The following is a 19,120-nucleotide window of genomic DNA, read 5'->3' as shown; positions in this document are numbered from 1 at the left end:
TTATTTGGTTGGGTTTTGAGACATAGTCTTACTACATAGCTCAGGTAGGACTGACTTTCACAATTCTCATGTCTGAGCCTCCCAAGTACTGGAGTTACAGTCATGTACCATCACATCCAGCCTTATTCAATCCTTTAACAACTCTAAACTGTCTCCTTCTTAGAGGCAAGGAATCTGAAACTCACAGGGAATAATCGCCTAGACCAAAACAAAACCCATATTCCAAATAGAAGTGCTCTAACTAGAATTTCGATCTCTGGATCTTACACTTTTGCCTTTTCAGCCTCAGCCAACCACCTCCCTGGAGCCATGCTAAAAGTGATGGGAGAGCTCTCTGTTAGGCTTCACTGTCAGTAGCAAGAGCAGCCCTACCATGGCTTGTAAAAAGAAAAACCTGGAGATAATGAATAAGGTCTGGCCTCCTTGTTCCCCATAGCCTCTCTTCCCTGCCTGCACACACACTGCCAGAAACCAGCTTTTCCTGCTTTGATGAGATCACAGGAGTCCACAAACACTGGCAAATAAGCCACTCAAGGAAAGGAGGTCAGAACCCTCCTGTGAGGGTCCTCATCAATAGGGACAGTCCTGATGAGGCCCAGTCTTTCCAAAAAGATGAAGACTAGAGCACATCACAATGGTTGATTTGCAGACAAAAAACAACAAAAATGCAACATCTTAGGTAACAAGAAGCAAGACCACCTGTGTTTGCTGTCCCTCTGGCCTTAGCCTCTTCATGAAGGGAGAATTAAAAGGTATGAAAAAGAAAAGGCCAGCCGAGCATGGTGGCTCATGCCTATAAATCCTAGCTATTCAGGAGGCTTAGATATGAGGAACTCAGTTCAAAGCCAGCACGGGCAGAAAAGGCCCTGAGACTCTTATCTCCAGTAAACCACTCAGAAAACTAGAAGTGGCACTGTGGCTCAAATGGTAGAGCACTAACCTTGAACTGAAGAGCTGAGGGACAGCGCCCAGGCCCAGAGTTCAAGCCCCACAACTGACAAAAAGAAAGAGAGAAAGAGAGAAAGAAAGAAAGAGAGAAAGAGAGAGAGAGAGAGAGAAAGAGAGAGAAAGAGGGAGAGAGGGAGGATGGGAGGGAGGGAGGAAGGAAGGAAGAAGGAAAGAAAGAAAGAAAGAAAGGAAGGAAGGAAGGAAGGAAGGAAGGAAAGAAAGAAAGAAAGAAAGAAAGAAAAAGAAAAAGAGAAGGCCATGGGCTGCGAATGTGGCTTAGTGGTAGACTGCTTACCTAGCATGCATGAAGACTTGGGTTCGATTCCTCAATACCACATAAACAGAAAAAGCCGGAAGTAGTTCAAGTGGTAGACTGCTAGCTTTGAGCACAAAAAGCTCAGAGATAGTGCCCAGGCCCTGAGTTCAAGCCCCAGGACTGGCAAAAAAGAAAAAAGGAAAAAAGGAAGGAAGGAAGGAAGAAAGGAAAGAAGGAAGGAAGGAAGGAAAGAAAGAAAGAAAAAAAAGAAAGGAAGGAAGGAAGGAAGGAAGGAAGGAAGGAAGGAAGGAAGGAAAGGAAGGAAGGAAGGAAGGAAGGAAGGAAGAAAGAAAGAAAGAGAGAGAGAGAGAGAGAGAGAGAGAGAGAGAGAGAGAGAGAGAGAAAGATGGGGCTGGGAAGGTGGCTCAGTGGCTTTCCTTGCATGCCTGAGGCCCTGGGTTCAATTCCTCAACACCACATAAGCAAAAAGAAAAAAGCCAGAAGTGGCGCTGTGGCTCAAGTGGTAGAGCGCTAGCCTTGAGCTGAAGAGCTGAAGGACAGTGCCCAGGCCCAGAGTTTAGGCCCCATGACTGGAACTCCCCCCCCCCAAAAAAAAAAGAAGAAAAGAAAAAGCCAGGTGTGAGTAACCTTCAGCCTCTTTTTCCTGCCCAGGTTGCTTTCCTAAGGCAAACCATGGGAAAACAGCTTTCAGGGCATTACCAGGGACTAGTTTGGCTGGTAGTCATGTGAGTAAATAAACACAGAATCTTGGGCATTACTGCTACACTGTTATGTAAGAGGAGTTTAAAGAAAACAAAACAGGTACATAAAATGCTGATGTGCCAAGATTAGAGACAGATTATAATCTCATCACCCAGGGCTCTGGAAATGCACGGAGGGAGCAAAGTACTCACTGTTCACTAAGTGCAAATTCCTGTAGGATTCCTCTGTATGCAGAGGAATCATCACTTGTCCCCAGGCTAGGGTTCATTTCAGCAGACATGGCCCTCAACCTTCTGCTGCCACCCTGAGGTCTCCTGTCTAACACCCACTCAGTCTACATCCAGCCAACTCATCCATCAGTTCTATCAGACAGTAATCATGTTCATCTGACTCTTCCTGACCTCACTCTTTTCCTATGGTTTTGAGGAAGGGAAGATTCTATGTAACCTTTGGGTATTGAGATCTGTTAAGTCCAAAGTAGACAATCACTTTCTGCACAATGTTTTCCCAATGTGCCAGAAAATAAGCAACTCACTTGTGAGCTGTTCAGTCTCTGATAGCTTCCCTAAGGGCTAAGAACAGACAGCTTTGCTACGCTCTCATTTCCACATGGAGCAGAGAAGAGCTGATTTCTCCAGGGAAAACAGCCACTTTAGATATCCCCCACTGATGCCTTCTTTGTTCTTTTTAAATGTCATCTGGGGGCAATTATGACAACTGAGTTCTCAGTGAGCACTGAGATGCTGGCCAAGTCCACCAGAACTGTCCTCTAACAAAAGGACATATTTGGTGATGACAGGGCATGTATCTACCATGGATTATTAATTCTTAAAATGTATAAAGGTACACACGTGTAATCCTAAAATTTGGGAGATAGAGGCAGGAAGATCTTTAGTTCAAGACCAGCCTGAGCTATATAGTGAGACCCTCTCTCAAAACAAACCAACAACAAAAACCAACGACCTAGCTCCTAGGTGATGAAAGCCAGGCAAACTGGTCTTGTTCAGAGAACCTTAACTCTATTCTATTTTCTTCTACACATACTTCTGTCCTTACGTCCTCACTTCAGTTCTTTGAACCCTCCCTCATGCTTGCAGCTTCCTTTTATCTACTTTCTCCCTTCTTTTACAGTAGAATGTAGTGATGGAGAACTGGGTGGTGCAGGGTTTTTGGTTTTTGTGCCAGCCCTGAGGCTTGAATTCTGGACCTGGGCTCTGTTCTCTGGTTTTTGTTTTGTTTTGCTGTTGTTTTTCTCAGTGCTAGCACTCTACCAGTTAAGCCATAGCTCTACTTCTGGCTTTTCAGAGGTTAGCTGGAGATAAGAATCTCATAGACGGGCTGGGATGTAGCTCAGTGGCAAAGCGCTTGCCTAGCAAGTGCAACGTCCTGGGTTCGATCCCCAGTACCAAAAAAAAAAAAGAAAAGACAAAAAAAAAATACAGTTAAAAAAAGAATCTCATAGACTTTCCTACATGGGCTGGCTCTGAATTGCAATCCTCAGGATCTCAGCCTCCTGAGTAGCTAGGATTACAGGCATAACTCACTGGCACCTAGATGGAGATGCAGTTTTTGATGTGGGGGCTAACATGGGAAAGCATGAGAGGAAAACTTATTAGTCTTTTGAAACCCAATATCATTGAGCAACTTGCATTTATAGTTTAGGGGTGCTTATGGTATTATTTTTCTGAAACAGGGTCTTGCTATGTTATGCTGACTGGTCTCAAACTCCTGGGCACAAGTGATCCTCTTGCCTCAGTCTCTCAATCAGCTGGGACTATGGGTATGCACCATGGTGACTTGCTTATGCGGATGGTAATTCTGTGGTCAGGATTTCACTCCCTAAGACTGTACTCTGGGCTGGGAAGGTGGCTCAGTGGTAGAGTGCTTGCCTTGCATGCTCAAGGCCCTGGGTTCGATTCCTCAGCACCACATAAGCAAAAAAAAAAAAAGCCGGAAATGGCACTGTGGCTCAAGTGGTAGAGCACTAGCCTTGAGCTGAAGAGCTGAGGGACAGTGCCCAGGCCCAGAGTTCAGGCCCCACGACCGGACCCCCCCCCCAAAAAAAGACTGTACTCTTACACTTCAGAAGACCAGAAAAGAAACATCATTATTACTTTGAAATGAGGAAATTAAGACACAGAGAAGAAAAGCAAATATTAGAAAAACAACAGTAGCAACTAAAAAAATCATTGCTGATTTATAGCCTTCTACTCCATTTTCACATTTTCCCTCCTGCACTCAAGCAGTGGCTTGGGATGGAAAGCGGTGCTACAGCGCCCTCACCTTCAGGTGATAGAGCACCACGCCGGTACTGAGCACATCATCCTCCAAGGCCAACAGGTGTGGCAGGCTGGAATCAATGAGCAACCGGGCCCTCTTCTTGCTGATGTCCACATTGTAATGTTCCATGAGGGTTTGCCAGTCATCCCACTTCTGAGTCCACTCCTTAATTAGATTGTCCATCTGCAGATGAATGAGAGCTGACCTCAGACATCCAGTGCGTAGAGCAGACTGAACTTTAGAGGTCATGCTGACCTGTATCCCCAGGATACTGCTATCTCAAGATCTCATGATCCTACTGTTACATCTGGAGCCTCACAGAGGTTGTGGTACCTCATCCAGCTACGAGCAAGATCTGTTTTGTGAGCTTTCTTCAGTAAATGTTTCTTATATAAACAGAAGTTCCCTCAATAAAGGTCATTTTAATTTTTTTCTGCAATAGGTATACACTGTTCTTCTAAGTTGAAAAAAAAAAGAAAATATGTTATGGTCCAGTGATTAAACTCTAACCTGAAATTCTTTACATTATTTTAAAAAATTAATTGGCATTATTGTGCTTATAATTTCCCTCTTCCCAATCTTATTTTGATGTGATCCACATTTGGGATTGCTTTTATCATCTGATCTTCTTTCCAAACATGTAATACCTTCAGTTATAGTTTTGGGGTTTTTTTTTGCCATTCCTGGGTCTTGAACTCAGAGCCTGGGCACTGTCCTTGGGCTTCTTTTGCTCAAGGCTAGCACCTTACCACATGAGCCAGAGCACCACTTCTGGCTTTTGCTGTGTATGTGATACTGAGGAGTTGAACTCAGGGTTTCATGCATGCTAGGCAAACAGTCGACGACTGAGCCACATTCCCAGCCCCAGTTATAAGTTATTTAAATGCTGTAATTGTTGAGTTGAATTCTCAAAGCCAATAGAAAGAGCTGGGTGACCAGGCGCCGGTGGCTCACGCCTGTAATCCTAGCTACTCAGAAGGCTGAGATCTGAGGATTGCGGTTCAATTCAGACTGGGCAGGAAAGTTTGTGAGACTCTTATCTCCAATAAACCGCTAGAAAACTGGAAGTGGTGCTGTGGCTCAAGCAGTAGAGCACTTGCCTTGAGCTGAAGAGCACAAAGACAGTGCCCAAGCCCAGAGTTCAAGCCCCACGACCGACAAAAAAAATAAAAGAAACAGCTGGGTGCTGGTGGCTCACAGTTATAATCCTAGTTACTCAGGAGGTTGAAATCTGGGGATCACAGTTCAAAGACAGCAGGCAGGAAAGTCCATGAGAGTCTTTTTTCTTTTTTGGTCGGTCATGGGGCCTGAACTCTGAGCCTGGGCGCTGTCCATCAGCTCTTCAGCTCAAGGCTAGCACTCTACCACTTGAGCCATAGTGCTACTTCTGGCTTTTTCTGCTTATGTGGTGCTGAGGAATTGAACCCAGGGCCTCATGCATATAAGGCAACCACTCTACCACTGAGCCACCTTCCCAGCCCCATGAGACTCTTTTTTGTTGTTAGTTGTGGGGTTTGAACTAAGGGCCTGGACATTGTCCTTGAGCTGTTTTGTTCAAGGCTTGTGCTCTACTACTTTGAGCCACAACACCACTTCTGGTTTTTAGGAGGGGGGGCGGTTAATTGGAGATGAGTCTCACAGACTTTAACTGCTCTGGCTAGCTTTGAACCATTATCCTCAGATCTCAGCCTTCTGAGTAGCTAGGATTATAAGTGTGAGCCTCTCATACCTGGCTCTGGTCTTTAAACTCATATATATCCTCTCTTTCTGCAGTTCTAGTCCAGGGAATATAAAGGGAAACCAAAACTGTTTCCAGGGTAATGTAAAGCATAACTGGTTCTACTCAACACACTCACCCGCAATTCATTTTGGAGAACTAGTTCCTTCAGATTTTCATCCTTTTCATTGTTCAAAGAAATGATGTTCCTCTGCACAAAGAGAGAGATGTGCTTTGATGTTTTCTTGGTGTGAACTGCAGGTAGATTCCCACCCTTATACTTGTGGGGTTTTTTGTTTTTTGGGTCTGGTCGTGGGGCCTGAAATCTGGGCCTGGGCGCTGTCCCTCAGCTCTTCAGCTCAAGGCTAGCGCTCTACCACTTGAGCCACAGCGCCACTTCTGACTTTTTTCCTTTTTGCTTATGTGGTGCTGGGGAATTGAACCCAGGGCCTCATGCATGCAAGGCAAGCGCTCTACCACTGAGCCACCTTCCCAGCCCATCACCCTTATACTTGTGAAGGAAGATTTCACCATCAAAATCAGAAGTAAATGAGGAACCTGAGTATTAGGCTTCATATTTGTACAAAATAGAACTAAAAGTAAAATCCCTTTAGCACCTCATTTCCTATGTTTGCCTACAGAGGGCAAGGGCCATTGAGGCAAGGCCTTCTGGACAAGAGAGGACACAGGGTGGGGATGACCAGCCCATCTGAAGCTCCACAGAAGAATCCCAAGGCATCCTCCTCCTGCCTTTGTGCTACAAGTATCAGCTAAAAATATGGCATGTAGCAGGCTCCAGACACTATACTATGTAGTTGCTGAAGAAAGAGACTCATTTAAATATGGCAGAATTCCTGTTGCCTGTATACCAGCTCAAAGCTCAACAGCATGGCTTTCAGTCTCTTGATCTCTTCCTTGAGTTCTCTGATGAGCTTCACATTTGCATCCTGAAACAGAGAATTCAGTCACCACTGGCCCCAAACAGCTATAAATTCTATATGCAATTAGCTTTGGAGAAGCTAAATATAGTACCTTCTAGAACAACAGATATTCATATTTATGCTTCTTAGTTAGCTAGGAGATAAAAGCTGGGAAATAAAACAATAAAGCAGTAAAAAAAAATACTTTTTTTTTTTTTTGTCAGTTGTGGGTCTTGAACTCTGGGGCTGGGCATTGTCCCTCAGCTCTTCAGCTCAAGGTTAGTGCTCTACCATTGGAGCCATAGTTCCACTTCTAGTTTTCTGAGTGGTTTATTGCCGATAAGAGTCTCATGGACTTACCTGCCCTTGCCTTCCTGGGCTGGTTTTGAACCGTGATCCTCAGATATCAGCCTCCTGAGTAGCTAGGATTACAAGTGTGAGCCACCAGCTGCACGTGGCCTAACAAATACATTTTTAAATGACCTTATTTTGAATGACAACAATATACCAGCGGTCTTAAGAGGAATGACCTTAAATAAATAACTCAGGCATTAGCTAGGTACTGCTGGCTCATGCCTATAACTCTAGCTACTCAGGAGGCTGAGATCTGAGGATCACAGTTCAAAGCCAGCCTGGGCAGGAAAATCTGTGAAACTCTTATCTCCAATTAATCCCCAGAAAACCGAAGTGGCCCTGTTGTTGAAAGTGGTAGAGCACTAGCCTTGAGGGCAAAAGCTCAGGGACAGCATCCAGGCCCTGGTTTCAAGCCCCACAACTGACCAAAGGGGGAAAAAAGAAATCAATGAGAGAGAAAGAGAGAGAGAGAGGAGAGGGGAAAGGGGGAGAGGGAGAGAGAAAGGAGAAAGAAAAGAGGGAGAGAGAGAAGAGAGGGGAGAGAAAGAAGGCAAAAGAGAGCAAAAAGAGGGGAGAGAGGAGGAGGGGGAGTGAAAGAGGGGAGAGTGGAGAGAAAGAAAGGAGAGGGGGAGGGAGAGGGGAGAGGAGAGTAGAGGAAGGTGGAGAGGGAAAGAGAGAAAGGGGGAGAGGGGAGGTGGGAGAGAGAAGAGAGATAGAAAGGGGAGAGAGAACTTTGTATAAACTGTACCAAACCAGGACTGCCTCTCACCTCATTTACTCGTGGCTTGTTGATGATGCTTTTGGCATTGGATGCATATCTCAGCGTGCTTATGGTCTCATTGTAGCTAGTATGTGCAGGAGACACAGCTGAGGCAGAGAAGGAGGTTTTAAAAATCACACCAAGCTTTTCCAACCCTTCCACTGGCTTGCTGTGCATGCAGTAGAGAGACCCTTGAGGAAAGGAAGAGCTCAGGTGGCCAGGGCTTTGCCTAAGGCACAGTACTAAGCCCCAGCATGGATGCAGCTCCAGCCCCACCAACCCCACCCCACACACACACTTACTGGCAACCATGATGGTTTTGGAGTTGCCTCCAAGGCTGTCCTTCAGTAGCCAGGTCAACACAGAATCCCTGTATGGGATGTAAGACCATCTCCGGGAAGGCGCCCCCTGACTGCTGGTCCCAGAAGAAGAGCTAGGGATGCCACAGTCACCACCATTGCTGGCTGTACTACTGAGGATCCGGCAGTTGCTGAACATCTGGGAGTTCTGGGCTTAACAAATGAATAAAAGCAGCAGAAGAAATTATGAAGTAAATGCCCTAAGTATCCTACTGCTGATCCCTCTGTGCATTTGACAGGATGTTTTGAACACATGGGATGAATTGTTTGAGTAGCATAATTTTTTAGTTTCCTCCCTGTTTGAAATGAGAATGCTGGACGATGGTTACATCATGCTCTAAAACCACAGATAAATATCCAAGTTTTATGTCCTCAAACCAGAACATAACCTTATCAAAAAGCATCGTGTAAGCATCCACTCTATTCTGAAAAACAAAAATGAGTATTTTCCAAAGCCTTTCTCCCACTCCAATCATCCGGTTCATCCGCAGATACCTAAGGTGGAGATGACAATTCCCAGAGTCACAAGAGACTTGTTGATATTGGCTCCTTCAGTCATCCGGTCCTTACAGTAATTGGGATCTGCTCTTTCGCTAAAACACACAATGAGAACAAAAAACAAGACACCCGCTTTATAATGTTGAAAAGACTATCCGTCATGTTGTATAGCATGTTTAAAAGACCTACACAATTCCTTTTGTAAATAAGTGCCATCCTCTAATAAACCAACCTCCCACTTTTCAGGATATATATCCTGAAAATAATCCATTACATTTGCTTCTATTTTGGCTGTCAGAAAATCTAAACTATCTGTATGAACATGTCCAGTAGTGTTATTAATGTAGCTTTAAATATAGTTTCTTCCTCTCTATCTTTACTGTTTTAAATTCACATTTTAACGCTTTTTTGGCATCTGTATCATTAATTGTAAATTGTCTCAAACACCTTTTTTTTTTTTTGGTCCAGTCGTGGGGCCTGAACTCTGGGCCTAGGCGCTGTCCCTCAGCTCTTCAGCTCAAGGCTAGCACTCTACCACTTGAGCCACAGCGCCACTTCCAGCTTTTTTCTTTTTGCTTATGTGGTGCTGAGGAATCGAACCCAGGGCCTCAGGCATGCAAGGCAAGCGCTCTACCACTGAGCCACCTTCCCAGCCCTCAAACACCTTTCTTTTGTGCCAGTAGTAGGAATTTTACTCAGGGCCTCACATTCTCATTCAGCTTTTTGCTTACTGTTGGCACTCTACCACTTGAACCACACCCCCAATCCTTTTGCTATTTAGTTCAAGTTTTAGATATGTTCTTGTGCTTTTGCTCAGGCTAGCTTTGGTTCACAATCCTACGTTAGCCTCCACAGTAGGTAGGCCATAGGTATGTGCCCAGCTTGTCTTTAAAGTCTTACTAACTTGTTGCTTGGGCTGGCCTCAAACTTTGAGCCTATCTCAGACTCCTAAGTACCTAGGATTGCAGGCATGAGCCATCATGCCTGGTGCTTTTTTCTTTTGAAACAAGGTCTCATATGTTGCTGAGCTCTCCTCAAACTCATAATGTAGCACAGGCTGGCCTCAAATTTGGTATCCTCTTGTCAGCCTTGTGAGTGCTGGGATTACAAGTGTGTACCACCATACTTGGCAATGTTTTCTTTAGATAATTAAAGGCAGTACCTAGCCGGGTAATGGTAGCTCATGCCTATAATCCTAGCTTCTGAGCATCAAGGTTAAAAGCCAGCCCAAGCAGACAAATCTATGAGACTCTTCTCCAGTCTGGCAAATATCTGGAACTGGAGGCATGGCTTAAGTGGTAAAGCACCAGCTGTGAGTAAAAAAGATGAGCTAGCATTCAAGCCCAAATTCAAGCCCTAGTGTAGGCACAAAAAAAAAAAAAGGTAGTATCTTTAAAAGATTTTTTAAGTGGTGAATCCAATCAGTTAACTCCACTTAGAGCAGCTGTTTTCTATCATAGCCATACATTGGAATCAATCACCTGAGCAGCTTTAGTGATGTCTACATTCCTCTCACCCACACTAAAAATATGATATATTTGATTCAAGATAAAGGCACTGGAATTTTAAAAGGTTTCCAATGGGCAGCTAAGATTGAGACCAGCCCCCCCCCATGTACAGAAATATTTTTTTGCCACTGACACACATAATTTCCACCAAGCATTCAATAAATTATTTCTTTTATAATTTTCTCAGGATGATTGGTATGTGACCAAGACTGGACCAAGCTTATTCCATGTAAAGTGGACAAGAACAAGATCCCAGGAAAGAGTAACCCCACTCCCCTGGGCTTTGGAACACTAATTACCTGCCTGCCAGGTCCACAAGGTTGATCTTGCTAGCCATCTCAGAGGGGCAGTTATTGTCTAGGATTGCCTAAGGGAGAAAACACAGTCAAAGTTGTCACTTGGAATGGTTTGCAATGTTCCCTGTAGATATTCTCCAAACCAAGGTGATATTCTAGATTTTTATCCAACTTACTCTAGATATTCTAGTTGCTATGAAGCAGACGAACTCTAGGTATATGACAGATATAAATAGCAAGCCTGGGCCATTCCTTAATAAAGGCACTACCAACGCTGGAAGAGTGAGCAAGACAAATCTCCTTAAGTCTTCTGAGTGTAGTTTTCAGGAACTACTGGAATTTTAGTATAATTTATCAGTTCTCTGTTTCAGAAGTCTGATTCTCATCAGCGAGAGTCCCTGCAGGTGGGGTTCATCCTCCTGGTTGAGTTACAGCATGTTAACCTGTTAGAGTAGACTGCACATTTATCTGCCCCCACTCTCCCCCAACCCCCGCCTGCCCTGCAGTGAAACTACTTTTCTTTTTCTCTCCTTTCAGTCAATGTGGGTTATTTTGTTTTATAAAATTTTAAATTTATGTGTCCATCAAAGTAATTTTAGGTCATTACCAATAACCCAAAAAATTCCTTTGGGTCTGTTTGTAGTCAGTCTCTGCATCTATCCCCAGCTCTAAGCACCATTTGTTTTCTATGTAATCTGCCATTTTGAGATATTTCCTATAAATGGAATCATACATTTGTTCCTTTTACCGAGAATAATTATTTTGAGATATATTTATACTGAGGCATGTCTCTCAAATATGCACAGCTCTTTTTTGCTGTTGTTTTTGTGTTATTTTTGTCAGTCATCAGGCTTGAACTCAGGTCCTGGATGCTGCCTCTGAGCTTTTGTGCTCAAGGCTAGTGCTCTACCACTTTGAGCCAAAGATTCACTTCCAGTTTTCTGTTGGTTAATGGTCTTTCTTTGAACTGCGATGCTCAGATCTCAGCCTCCTGAGTAACTAGGATTGTAGGCATAGACCACTGGTGCCTGGCTCACAGCTTGTTTTGTTGTTGTTGTTTTTTTGGCCAGTCCTGGGACTTGAACTCAGGGCCTGGGCACTGTCCCTGAGTTTCATTCGCTCAAGACTAGCACTCTACCACCTGAGCCACAGCATCACTTCCAGCTTTTTCTGTTTCTGTGGTACTGAGGAACTGCACCCAGGGCTTCATGCATGCTAGGCAAGCACTCTAACACTAGGCCACATTCCCAGACCCCATTTGGTCCTAATTTAATTCTTTTTTTTTTTTTTTTTTTTTTGAGGTCCGGTCGTGGGGCTTGAACTCTGGGCCTGAGTGCTGTCCCTCAGCTCTTCAGCTCAAGGCTAGCGCTCTACCACTTGAGCCACAGCGCCACTTCCGGCTTTTTTCTTTTTGCTTATGTGGTGCTGAAGAATCGAACCCAGGACCTAAGGCATGCAAGGCAAGCGCTCTACCACTGAGCCACCTTCCCAGCCCCCTAATTTAATTCTTTAAGCAGGATTGTTTTCCCCTCTGTTCTCTTAACATAAATTAGCTTCTAAATTCCTTATATGCTAAATCCAACATCTGGGGCACCTAAGACTCAGTTTCTACTGACTGCTTTTGTTCCTAAGCATGGGTTATACTTTCTAATATATTTTTGCATATCGAATAATTATTGATACTAAATTAGACATTTTAGAAAACATGATGCTGGCCAGGCACCGGTGGCTCACGCCCGTAATCCTAGCTACTCAGGAGGCTGAGATCTAAGGACCTAGGTTCAAAGCCGGCCCAGGCAGGAAAGTCCCTGAGACTTTTATCTCCAATAAACCACCCAGGAAACCAGAAGTGGTGCTGTGGCTAAAGTGGTAGAGTGCTGGCCTTGAACTGAAGAGCTCAGGGATAGTGGCCAGACCCAGAGTTCAAGCCCCACAACCAACAAAAGGAAGACAGAAAGACAGACAGAAAGACAGACAGAAAGAAAGAAAAGAAAGAAAGAAAGAAAGAAAGAAAGAAAGAAAGAAAGAAAGAAAGAAAGAAAGAAAGAAAGAAAGAAAGAGGAAAAGAAAAGACGATGCTAACTTTTCTTCTTGAAGTGGTAACTTAGCATTTAGTAAACTGACTTGTCTAAATCTGTGAAGTCTGCCTGTCCAGAATATGCAGCCAAGCAAGTATGTTCAATTCTTCCTTTACTTGTTTTTACTTTGGGGCCTGGTTTCCTAGAGGCTGCCTTGTATCTATATAGCTTAGTGTTCAGCCAAAGACTGCTCAGAAATTATAGTCAAGTATCTTGATTCTCTGTTGAAGGATCTAGGTTGTGGGCATGCACACATAAGGAAATGCATTAACCGTTCTGGCCACTTTTCCATTTATCCCAGCATTTGGGAACCTCTTGTGCTTCTTCTACATATTTGTTCATGTTCTGTCAGGTCTATGTGGTGGTTTGGGTCCAGTGAGCTCTATTGAGTATGTATCCAGCTCCTGATACCCAGAATGTATAAGGATTTTATATATCACATAGCTATATTACCTTCCACTATTCCCTGTTAAATCCCCAGTCAGGCTGCCAATTTAGGTCTTGCCTAAGATCCCACCTAAGACTAGTGGAGTCACTCACATGCCCCAGTCTTTGCTCCTCAGAGACCACCATTTTTGCCCATAATGTGCACACTCAGGTGAACACCTCTGGCAGAAGCAACAGCAAAATTGGTTTCCACAGTTTTCTCTCCCATCAGTGAACTGCCCATCCAACAGTACTGGACAGAGGACGGGAGCAGTCAAAAGAAAGAACACCATGAATTTGTGTTCATTTTATCTGAAACTCAGTAGTTTTCTTAAATATGTACTTTCAGCTTAGTACATGCATTTAGTCTATTTTTGTAATATTGCAATAGTATTATTCAGCTTCAAGTTTGCTTTCTGAGGATAAGAGTTGTCAGTCTCTACATTCCATCCAGTGGAAGTCAATTGTCTACTTTTACATTTTTATGTTTATTTTCATTTCCACCTTGATGTTGATTTTAAATGAGCCTGTTCTGACCAAGTATATGTGAAAGTGTACCGTATGTTAAATAAGTAGAAGATATTTGATGAATCTGTAAAATGCCACTATCCTATCTCAAGTGATAGCTTCATAGACTATAAACATTCCTTTGTATTACTAGGTCATTTCAGAGAACTGTGAGTGGAAGAGCAGGAGGAAAGGAAAAGAGGATGGAAATCAAGGGAGTGAGAAGGGACAAAAGGAAGGAACTTCATCAAATATGAGCAGTAACCAACCTGAGTGTAGTGAATAGTAAAGATGGCATGGGATCTGCTGCTGGCCTCGTGAACATGGGTGGCTGCTGTGATTCTGTGAATATAAGGAAGACAGAACAAGGGTCGCTCATAGCTGGAAGAGCCTGAGGGATCCATGGAGAATACAAGAATTATTAGGACTGGCTTTGAACTGCAATGCTCAGATCTCAGCCATCTAAGTAACTAGGATTACAAGCATGTCACCTATAAGAATCATAAAATATCCATACTAAAGCCAAGGTACTAGTGGCTCATGCCTGAATCCTAACTACTTAGAAGGCTGAGATCTGAGGGTCATGGTTAGAGTCTGTCAGACTCTTCTCCAATTTATCACCAAAAAAGCTGAAAATGCAGCTGTGGCTCCAGTGGTAGAGTACTAACCTTGAGTAAAAAAGCTCAAAGACACCACCCAGACCCTGAGTTCAAGTCCCATGACCATGTGTGTGTATACACATATATAACTATACATATAAATGTATATAATATACAATATAATAATAATAGTTATAAATATAATATATAATATATAGTGTACATATATAAAATTTTTACATTAAAATATTTTTATTTTTAAAATGAGATAATTAGTTAAACCAGACAGATTGTATAATCTCTCTTAGAAATCCTCCTAAAATCCAGTAATCTTCCTTTTATCTAAATCTAAGTCAATTATACTTTGATCTCAAACTATCCCAGATTATCTCATTAACTTGGGAATTGGAGAAGAGGAGAAACTGGTTTCATAATTCAGGAGGGAATTCACCATCAAGGAGCTCAGGGTACCTGCAGACAAGATGCAGGCTCCTTTGGGGGAGTTTTATGAACCCCTAAGAGTAGAATGTTAAATTTTTCCTTTTGTTCTCAGTTAAAATTAAAATCCTGCTATTAACAGGATAAATAGAAGATTCAATACTTATTCTTCTTCCAAGAAAATAAGGAGCTTTTTACCCAAGGCATTTACTAATAATAATATTCTAGAGCCAGGCACTGGTGGCTCACGCCTATAATCCTAGCTACTCAGGAGGCTGAGATCTGAGGATCGCGGTTCAAAGACAGCCCCGGCAAGAAAGTCCTTGAGACTCTTGTCTCCAATTAACCACCAGAAAACTGGAAGTGGTGCTGTGGCTCAAGTGGTAGAGTGCTAGCCTTGAGCTGAAGAACTAAGGGACAGCGCCCAGGCCCAGAGTTCAAGACCCACAACCACCACCAACAACAACAAAAAAAATAGTATTCTAGATTTTTACTAACTGAAAATATGGAATGCTCTCACAGGAGGGTACAGTAGCTTTTGGAGGGGTCTGCAGCACTCAGTTATTCACAGAGGACTGCTTTAGGGATAATATCACTAATATGCAAAAGAAGAACATTGTTTTCTGAAACGTGCTACCTTCATCTTTATTGAGGGAAAACAATGTGTGCAAAAATCTCTTCTTGGAGCTGAGCGCTGGTGGCTCACGCCTGCAATCCTAGCTACTCAGGAGGCTGAGATCTGAGGATCACAGTTCAAAGCTAGCCCAGGCAGGAAAGTCCATAAGACTCTCATCTCTAATAAACCACTAGAAGAACCAGAAATGGCACTGTGGCTCAAGTGATAGAGCACTCCCCTTGAGCTGAAGAACACAAGGACAGTGCCCAAGTCCAGAGTTCAAGCCCCATGACTGACAAAAAAAAAAAAAAAAAAAAAAGATCTCTTCTTGGATCAAAGTATCAAAGCTGCCTATTTTAAAAGACAGAGTAACAGGCTTACTACCTATTGTTATTATGTCCAAAACAAATGCCACAGTGTTTGTTGTGATAAAAGCACTAAGTCTGAGATTCTGTCCCTTACCGGAGGTGTACAACTATTCTAGAAGGACCCCCAAGATATGGGGGTCCAACAAAGACAATTATAAGTGCAGCCATACACTTCAAGGGGAAAATTGAGCCCAATATACAAGAATGGGGCTGAAAGAATGACAGGAACTAACAAACCTGTTTGCTATCCCCTCCTCCAGGAGCTGGATGACTTGCTGATAGTTGGTAACAACATGTTCAGATAAACCTGTCAGATTTACCAAGGTGAGGAAAGAAATCAAATAAAAATTTCAGTCACGTTTAATCTTTTCCTGTAGGTATTTAGCTTTATCATTCATGTTTCATGTCACTGATAAATGAGAAATGAGGAAACTTGGCAGAGCTCATTCAGATAATAAATCAGTAAATATTAGAAACCCAGTCAGGTACTGTGATGGAGTGTAGAAACCTATTTCTGTTTTCACCAAGATTATGATGTAAAATTCACACAGATCCTCACCACTGTGCCACATGTGCTATAAGAAATGCTCAAGGGGCCGGGCGCTGGTGGCTCACGCCTGTAATCCTAGCTACTCAGGAGGCTGAGATCTGAGGATCGCGGTTCAAAGCCAGCCCGGGCGGGAGAGACCATGAGACTCCTATCTCCAATAAACCACCAGAAAACCGGAAGTGGCGCTGTAGCTCAAGTGGTAGAGCGCTCGCTTTGAGCTGAAGAGCTGAGGGACAGCGCCCAGGCCCAGAGTTCAAGCCCCACGACCGACAAAAAAAAAAAAAAAAAAAAAAAAAAGAAATGCTCAAGGGGCTGGAAAGGTGGCTTAGTGGTAGAGAGCTTTCCTAGCATGGATGTAGCCCTGGGTTCAATTCCTCAGTACCACATACACAGAAAAAGCCGGAAATGGAGCTGTGGCTCAAGGTAGAGTGCTAGCTTTGAGCAAAAGAAGCTCAGGGAGAGTGCCCAGGCCCTGAGTTTAAGACCCACGACTGGCAAAAAAAAAAAAGAAAAAAAAAAAGAGAAAAGAAAAGAAATGCTCAAACCGTACCTCATTTGTTCCCTATAAAATTCATGATAGGCAGGTGCTATTCTGCCCACAAGGTGGCACTCAATTTGACATATACAACATGCAAGATGCAAGTACATCATCTCTACAGCCCCCAATTATGAGAAGCTATGCTATCCATCCAAGACAGTATAGCCAAGAGCTACAGAAGTAAGAGATAAAATACAGCTGAGACAAGCATAGCAGTGGCACAGGTAGGTTTCACAGACTGCAACCATTGAATTGAACCACTGTAGAATGGGAAGGCTTTGGACAGGAAAAAAGGCACTAAAGGGCATGTAAGGAAATCTTTATGTTTGGTACTGACCAAGTCACAAAGGGCCTTCACAATGTGTCTCAGAATCCCTATCCAGTATTAGAGATTCAGAAACAAAATAACTTCAATGATCTATTGTCAAATGCAATTAAAATAAGATTTAGGGGGCTGGGAAGGTGGCTCAGTGGTAGCGTACTTGCCTTGCATGCATGCCTTGGGTTTGATTCCTCAGCACCACATAAGCAAAAAGAAAAAAGCCAGAAGTGGTGCTGTGCCTCAAGTGGTAGCGCACTAGCCTTGAGCTGAAGAGCTGAGGGACAGCGCCCAGGCCCAGAGTTCAGGCCCCACGACCGGACCAAAACAACAACAACAAAAAGATTTAGCTGGGTACCAGTGACTCGCACCTGTAATCCTAGCTACACAGGAGGCTGAGATCTGAGGATCATGGTTCAAAGCCAGCCCAGGCAGAAAAGTCCCTGAGACTCTTTTTTTGTTTGTTTTGTTTTGTTTTTGTTTTTTCAGTCGTGGGGCTTGAACTCTGGGCTTGGGCGCTATCCCTGTGCTCTTCAGCTCAAAGCGAGCACTCTACCACTTGAGCTGCAGCGCCACTTCCGGTTTTCCAGTGGTTTACTGGAGGTAAGAGTCTCACGGATTTTTCTGCCTGGGCTGACTTTGAACCGTGATCCTCAGATCTCAGCCTCCTGAGTAGCTAGGATGACGGGCATCAGCCACCGGCGCCCAGCTTTCCCTGAGACTCTTATCTCCAATAACCACCAGAAAACTGGAAGTGGTGCTGTGGCTCAAGCAGTAGAGCGCTCACCTTGAGCTGAAGAGCACAGGGATAGCGCCCAAGCCCAGAGTTCAAGCCTCATGACCAACCAAAAAATAAAACAAGATTTAACAAAGTAGGTTAAACAGTTACTGGGGGGTTTAACAAAGTAGGTTAAAGTTACTGGGTTTGACCCCCCACCAATACCAAAATGAAGGAGGGACTCAATACATCAGGAAGACATTTAACAATTCTAATTTTATATTCATATAAAATAGAAAAAATAAAATGGACAGAAATGAGAACAAGATATCCATAATCATTGTAGGAATTTTTAAATTGCCTACTTTAGCATTTATTAAAACAGAAAAAATTGACAGCACTGTAGACTTCAATACTACAAGTAGCATACTTGGGACATGCAAAAATTGTACACAACAACTATGTAGTACATAGTACATATTATTTTCAAGGATAGGTGGAAGTTTATAAACATCTGACCAATTTGTTCGGCTACAAATTTTTTATTTGTATTTACTTATTTTTTTTCAGTACTGTGGATCAGATTCAGGGTCTTGTTCTTACAAGGTGAGCACACTTTACCTCTTGAGACACATCCCCAGTCCTTGTTGCTTTTAGTTTGTTTTCAGATAGGATCTCATGCCTTTGCCTGGCAAGGTTCCCAGTTATAATCCTATCCCATTAGTGATGTGAGTTTTGGAAAAGAAAACACCAAGCAGCCAGTCAGGGCTTTAGTTAACAGCACTCTCCTCCCCTCGCTAGACCATTCTCGGGAATGGATCCCATGCTCCCTCTAGGTCTCAGCTTTAGTATTACCTCTCAGGGAAGCAAGTTTCCAGTTATTTTTCTCCTGCATCATTACATCTATTTATCTTATTAACCTTTTTAAGGCTTGCCTATGAGAGTAAGACCACATCTTTTCTATTTCCCATCATGTACTCAGTGTCCAGAATGGTAGCCGGGCCACATAAACATTCAGTACACACATGTTGAGTGAGTTAACTTTAGGAGAGCTTCCAAAACCTCAGCTGAGCCTCAGTTATCTAGGACCACAGTAACTTACCTTGTACATAGGGACCCCTTTCTGGGTGTTCCCTGACTCGAAGGGTATAGGACTTTTTTTTATCTGATTGCTTCAACAGATCTCGTACCCGTTCATTATAGATTTCCAGGAAACTAGGGACAAGGAGATAAAGGCACCACAATTAGATTTTTTAAAAAAGAGGAAAAGTACTACGTTAAGAATCAGGAGCTGAGCCAAGCGCTGGTGTCTCACACCTATAATCCTAGCTTCTTAGGAGGCTG

The 19,120-nt window shown here is 43.3% G+C and overlaps 1 protein-coding gene across 2 annotated transcripts in view; it reads right to left on the bottom strand.

The window, feature by feature from the left end:
• The window catches only part of Stard9 (StAR related lipid transfer domain containing 9), an 84,354-nt gene that overhangs the window by 31,782 nt on the left and 33,452 nt on the right, over positions 1-19,120 (bottom strand). For both annotated transcript variants that reach the window (XM_070005911.1, XM_070005912.1), the window contains exons 7-16: positions 18,879-18,991; positions 15,889-15,958; positions 13,900-13,972; positions 10,623-10,690; positions 8,813-8,910; positions 8,261-8,470; positions 7,968-8,065; positions 6,794-6,871; positions 6,064-6,135; positions 4,211-4,390 (exon numbers count right to left, since the gene is read on the bottom strand). In XM_070005911.1, the coding sequence (XP_069862012.1) occupies positions 4,211-4,390; positions 6,064-6,135; positions 6,794-6,871; positions 7,968-8,065; positions 8,261-8,470; positions 8,813-8,910; positions 10,623-10,690; positions 13,900-13,972; positions 15,889-15,958; positions 18,879-18,991 (1,060 nt within the window). The remainder of the gene's footprint in view (positions 1-4,210; positions 4,391-6,063; positions 6,136-6,793; positions 6,872-7,967; positions 8,066-8,260; positions 8,471-8,812; positions 8,911-10,622; positions 10,691-13,899; positions 13,973-15,888; positions 15,959-18,878; positions 18,992-19,120) is intronic.

Source organism: Dipodomys merriami, unplaced genomic scaffold (assembly GCF_024711535.1).
Source record: "Dipodomys merriami isolate MVZ:Mamm:240054 unplaced genomic scaffold, mDipMer1.0.p SCAF_69, whole genome shotgun sequence".
Classification (NCBI taxonomy): domain Eukaryota; kingdom Metazoa; phylum Chordata; class Mammalia; order Rodentia; family Heteromyidae; genus Dipodomys; species Dipodomys merriami.
This window is presented reverse-complemented; position numbering and strand designations above follow the sequence as displayed.